The sequence below is a fragment of the Triticum aestivum genome, chromosome 7B, assembly GCF_018294505.1.
Source record: "Triticum aestivum cultivar Chinese Spring chromosome 7B, IWGSC CS RefSeq v2.1, whole genome shotgun sequence".
Lineage (NCBI taxonomy): Eukaryota > Viridiplantae > Streptophyta > Magnoliopsida > Poales > Poaceae > Triticum > Triticum aestivum.
In genome coordinates this window covers 382,158,961-382,164,352 of record NC_057813.1, presented here as the reverse complement: position 1 = coordinate 382,164,352, position 5,392 = coordinate 382,158,961, and the positions used below count along the sequence as shown (strand labels likewise).

Sequence of the window (5,392 nt, the reverse complement as noted above, 5' to 3'; positions counted from 1 at the left end):
ACATGGGCGAACGAAATGGGTCGGCCGGTTGGAGTTGCTCTTATTGACAAGGTCAGGTCGTCCCCGATATGGGAGCGGCGACAACGGCGCGTCGTTCCGGTGGCGATAATAGTCGTTCGGTGGTCATGGACCCTGATTTAATTTTTATTATGTTTGAGGTGTCTTGTTCTTCATGTGATTATTTATGATAGATCTGATTTTTTTTAAGTCGAGCCAAGGTGAAAATGAAAATCTCGTGCTGCCCTACTAAAAAAATCAAAAAAAAGGAGAGGAAAATCTGGTGTTGCTAGTGCTGTACGCTGCCGAGCTCAACCACTCCAGCGTGCTGCTCCGACCAAAGCGTGGAGCCGGACGGAGCAACCAATCTGGATCCCTCAGGCCGGTTTCTCGCAGGAGGCAGCGCAGGGCGGTGGCGCGGCACCCGGCGGGGTCACGGGAGCACAGGTAACGCTCCTTCGAATTTCTCCCCTTCATTTGGGGTTTGCCGATTTAGGATTGGGAATTTGATGAAGTGTGAACGACGGCTACAAATTCGAGTTTACTCACTGTTCTTGACGTGATCCGCGAATGCAGGTGCGCAAGTTAGAGCGATTCGAGAAGCACAGGCTTTGGATTTGGAGTCGTGCGCGCCCCCGTTGACATTTTTTCTAGCTCCGCCACTGCGGTGTACTAGTGGAATGCTTACGAGCAAATGAGGAAGAGCTGTGGCCTTAACTCCGGTCCCGGGCGGCCCTTCAACGACCGCCGGTGGCTGCTCCCCTTCCTCGCGAGCCTCCTCGTGTCGGTCACCCTCTTCCTGGCCGCCGCCTGCGGCCTCTTCTCACCGCCCTATTTGGCCGGCGACGACGCCTTCCTTGTCGACGTCGTCTCGTTCACCGACTGGGACGATGGAGGCTCACCGTCGCAGCGAGACAGCGGCCAGTCAGTGGAACCCGAGGCCAAGGACCGGCTGCTGGATGACAACGACAACCCCGACAACGCCGCCGTGAACTCGGACGACTCCGACGCGGAGCCGCCCAGGCTGGCGTATCTCCTGGAGGGCACCAAGGGCGACGGCCTGCGGATGCGGAGGGTGCTGCAGGCGATATACCACCCGCGCAACCAGTACATCCTGCACTTGGATCTGGAGGCGCCGCCCCGGGAGAGGATTGACCTGGCCATGTACGTCAAGGGGGACCCGATGTTCAGCCAGGTCGGGAATGTGCGGGTGATCGCCAAGGGCAACCTGGTCACGTACAAGGGGCCGACGATGGTCGCCTGCACGCTCCACGCCGTGGCGATCCTCCTCAAAGAAGGCTTGGAGTGGGACTGGTTCATCAACCTCAGCGCCTCGGATTATCCCCTCATGACGCAAGATGGTTAGTGCTCTTGTTCAACATTTCCATCTCTATTTTCCTGCAGTGCATACCACTCCTGTCCAGGGACCAGTCTTTTGTTGCATTGAGCAACTAAATGAAAGCTGGAGCTGCATTCTCATGATTGGTAAACACAAACCAGCCAATGTGGTACTATGTTCATTCCTTGATTTACCTGCTGAAACTGTACTCCTGTTGCCTGATATAGAGCACTGTAGAATGGTGTTGGCAACATCGGAATTGCTGTGCACACGACGAACAGTATGCACGACCATCAGACGATGGTCCATCAAGGGGTGTCCTGCCTTTTGTTGCTATACATGGACGGTTTGATTGGCTTGTCGTCCAAAAATCGTCTGCGTAGCAGTGCTCTGGCAACAATATCATGTCATAAGATTAAAATCATTCATAGTATATGCGCTTCGGGGCCACATATGTTGCCCTACGCCTGCAGTCTGGACTAGCTTAATCAGATATCTTCTGCATTATCATCACTTATGTAGAGGATAGCCTCCTCAGTGAGTGAAGATTGTAAGCGTCAGGAAGCATCACTTACGTCGATCTCTAGAGGATAGAAGCCATGGATAGGTTACAGGTGGTGAAGTGCCAGTGTGCAGTGTTCGTTTAAAATTACACTAAATCAACAACATAACTACTGAAGGCAGTGTACTTGTAGTGTGAACTGATAGTATCTCTGTGCTGATATACTTAATTTATTGCATACTCCATAAGTAGTTAACTGCTGTTATTTTTGTACAGATATACTTCATGTGTTCTCGTCTTTGCCAAGAAATCTTAATTTTATAGAGCACATGCAAATATCTGGATGGAAAAGGTACGTTTTCTTAATGGTGTAAACACTTTATTTTGATTTACATTATCTAGCTCTGTTTATCCTTCGCAAACTACTTTGCCTCTGATGTCTTTGTGCTTTCATCACAGGATCCAAAGAGCAAAACCCATAGTTCTGGACCCAGGGCTTTATCTCTCAAAAAAGTTTGACCTTTCTACGACACCTGAGCGGCGAGAATTGCCAACATCTTTCAAATTATATACTGGTAGGACTGCTTTCTGATTCCAGTATTTGCAATTCTACATTTCTACCCATAAGCCAGTACATTTGTGTGGCAGTCGGCATACATGACATGGGGCCTTCGAGAACCACTTGCTTAAATTTATTCAATTGTGCTCTTAATTTTTACACTTGCTATAGCTTCTTAGTTCAAGTTGTACATTTTGCATAAAGAACAGTGGCTATTTGTTGTATTGGCATATCAGTCTGGAGGTATTGTGAGCAAAAGTATTTGAATCAGGGCGCTAATTTAGTTAAGACGGCGTGCTATTCTTAAATGATCAAAAGTTTGTATTAACTATGCATATGATTTTTATTTGCATTTCTTGTTACTAAACTGGAAACCCTTATCCTGCGAAACAGTGTATGGAATCATTTGTTGGCATCAAGAAAGTAACTCCAAATTTTATTCTAGTAAACAGGGATACAAACTGAATTAATAGTAGTATGGAAAATCAAAAGTTTTTGTGTATAAGGATGAGAATGTGAGCAACTTTATAACTGGTCGTCTTGCTGTCTGTTGAGTGTTAAGGCATGTTTTCTTGTTGAAACGGCACTTTCTAGTGTATCTTAACATGACAGCCCTCCCTGTTGGGATCATCAGGTTCTGCTTGGATAATGCTCACGAAATCCTTCCTGGAGTACTGCATATGGGGTTGGGATAATCTCCCACGCACCCTCCTGATGTACTATGTCAACTTCATCTCCTCACCAGAAGGTTATTTCCATACTGTGATCTGCAACTCTGATGAGTTTCAGGGCACTGCAGTTGGTCATGACCTGCACTACATTGCCTGGGACTACCCTGCAAAACAGCATCCGCTGACCCTCTCCATGAAGGACTTCAACAGCATGGTCAAGAGTGGCGCGCCCTTTGCACGGAAGTTTCCAAAGGAAGACAAGGTCTTGGACAGGATCGACCGTGAGCTTCTGCACCGCTCTGAAGGCCGCTTCACTCCTGGGGCATGGTGTAATGGGAGCTTTGAAGGAGGGGCTGACCCTTGTTTGTCTAGACAGGAAGACTCTGTTTTAGAGCCTGGTCCAGGCGCTGAGAGGCTGCGCGGCTTGATGAAGAAGGTGCTGTCATGGGATTACCGCAACGGCAGCTGCTCGACTCTCTCGTACGATCAAACAAAGAGAGACTGGTATGTTCCCAAAAGTAAAGGATAATTTTGGTTGGCTGCTTGTAAATGAAAGAGCTTGACTCCTTCCATTGAAATGAACAATGCTGATGAGTGCGCCATTCTGACCAAGGAAAATGTTGAAATGGTTTTTTTAGAAACGGAGGCAAAGATTGCCTCATCTATTAAATAAGCAGAAGAGAATTGCCCAGTTAATTACGGAAAACCGGGCAAAAATTGAAACAACAAGGGCCAAGCCCATTCCCATAGACTGAAACACACAGGGCAAAGCCCACCCTTATCGATAACATGCCGACCTGCGGCCAGACAACGCAACTCCGACTTTGACGGAGAACTCAAAGAACGAAATCAGGCACGGCTGGCGCCACGGAAGATCGCCGAAAGGGCCACCTGCAGCCAGTCATCGTAAACCACAGGGCCCCGCCGCCGCAGCTTCGACTCCACAGCAACAAACAACCCGAGGCAATACCGTGGACACGCCGGAGAAGAGCCGACTATCGCAACCATTGCCGCGTCGCCGACATCGCTCCCACCATCATCGTTGCCACAGAAGTCTGGCCGCCACAGGGATTCTCTCGGGGCCGCCGCCCCGACATCCACCGCTCCCTGCGCCCAGCGCAATCAACCGGCACCGCCTTCCGGGGCCGCCGCCCCGACATACCACCACTCCCCTCGAGCAGCAACGCCACGCAACCCGGCTGCCCGCAGCCCACGCTGCTCAGGGCAACCGCTCGCAGACCACGAACGTCGCACCACATCCGGGGCCGCCGCCCCGACGTAAAGTCAGACCGCCCCCTCTAGGGCGCATCGACCAGGCCGACGACCTCGCTACCCACGCAGCACCAAGCCGCCACCAAAACAATGCACAACCGCGACTCTACCCCATAGAGGCACCGTTGCATCGCTATCCGAGGCCGCCGCCTCGGCGTACATCCACCGTCCAGAGCCGCCCCCCCGGCCTCCATCACCCCGATGGCGACGCAGCTCTGCACCACTGCCATGAGACCACCACTCCACAAAGGTCATTGCTTCCAAGGCGGTGCCTCCAAGAAGGTAACGACATAATTGCCGCCGCCGCCCGCTCCAATGGAGCTTGGGTTTTCACCCAGAAACACCAGACAGTTGCGGCAGTAGATGGACGTAGGTCCGCGATGTGCCTTCAGGAAGGAATGCAATGCTCAAGAACATCGCCAACATCGGCACCGACCGGAGAAGGTGCAAGACTTTCGCCCGGAGAATCTACTCCACTGCCGAGCCTCACGAGGAAGCCAATGACATAGGAACACAGCAAGCTGTGCAGAGTGCATCGTTGCCAACCACCAGCCCTCAACACGCCGCAGCAAAACGCCTTGCCAGATCTGCGCACCCCCGGCCACCTCCAGCCCAAACTGCTGCTCCATTGCACACACGGCCAGAGCAGTAGAAGAGTACACCACTCTGGTGGCTAGAGACCGATCTCCACGACCACCATCACAGCGCCGCTGCGTCGCCGCCCAAAAATTGCGGCTCACCGCCACCGCCACAGCTCACCAACAGAAGAAACCTCCACCATCGCGGCGCCGCCGCGCCGCCATCCAAAAGCTGCGGCTCGCCGCCATCACCGCAGCTCCCCCGGCCGAGGGAGGGGACCCCAGGCACCCAGCGCGCCAAACAGCCACAGCCCGCCGGAGCGTCGCCGTCGCAGCACGCCAGAGCGCCTCCACCGACAGATCTGGGCGCCGGGCGCCAGATCGACGACGGCCGGCCTCAGTGCCGCCGCGCACGCCATCCAGCCGAGGAAGGGGGGGGAGCAACGCTGCCACCATGCCCGGGGCCGCCGCCCC

General features: G+C 52.9%; 1 protein-coding gene across 1 annotated transcript; it reads left to right on the top strand.

Moving 5' to 3' along the window:
• The first annotated feature begins 206 nt into the window (after positions 1 to 206).
• Positions 207 to 3,741, top strand: LOC123157347 (beta-glucuronosyltransferase GlcAT14B). The gene is made up of 5 exons (XM_044575609.1): positions 207 to 444; positions 574 to 1,358; positions 2,115 to 2,190; positions 2,298 to 2,413; positions 3,032 to 3,741. Exons 2-5 carry the CDS (start codon positions 692 to 694, stop codon positions 3,595 to 3,597), a joined length of 1,425 nt encoding a protein of 474 aa, XP_044431544.1. The 5' UTR covers positions 207 to 444; positions 574 to 691; the 3' UTR covers positions 3,598 to 3,741.
• The last annotated feature ends 1,651 nt before the right edge of the window (positions 3,742 to 5,392 follow it).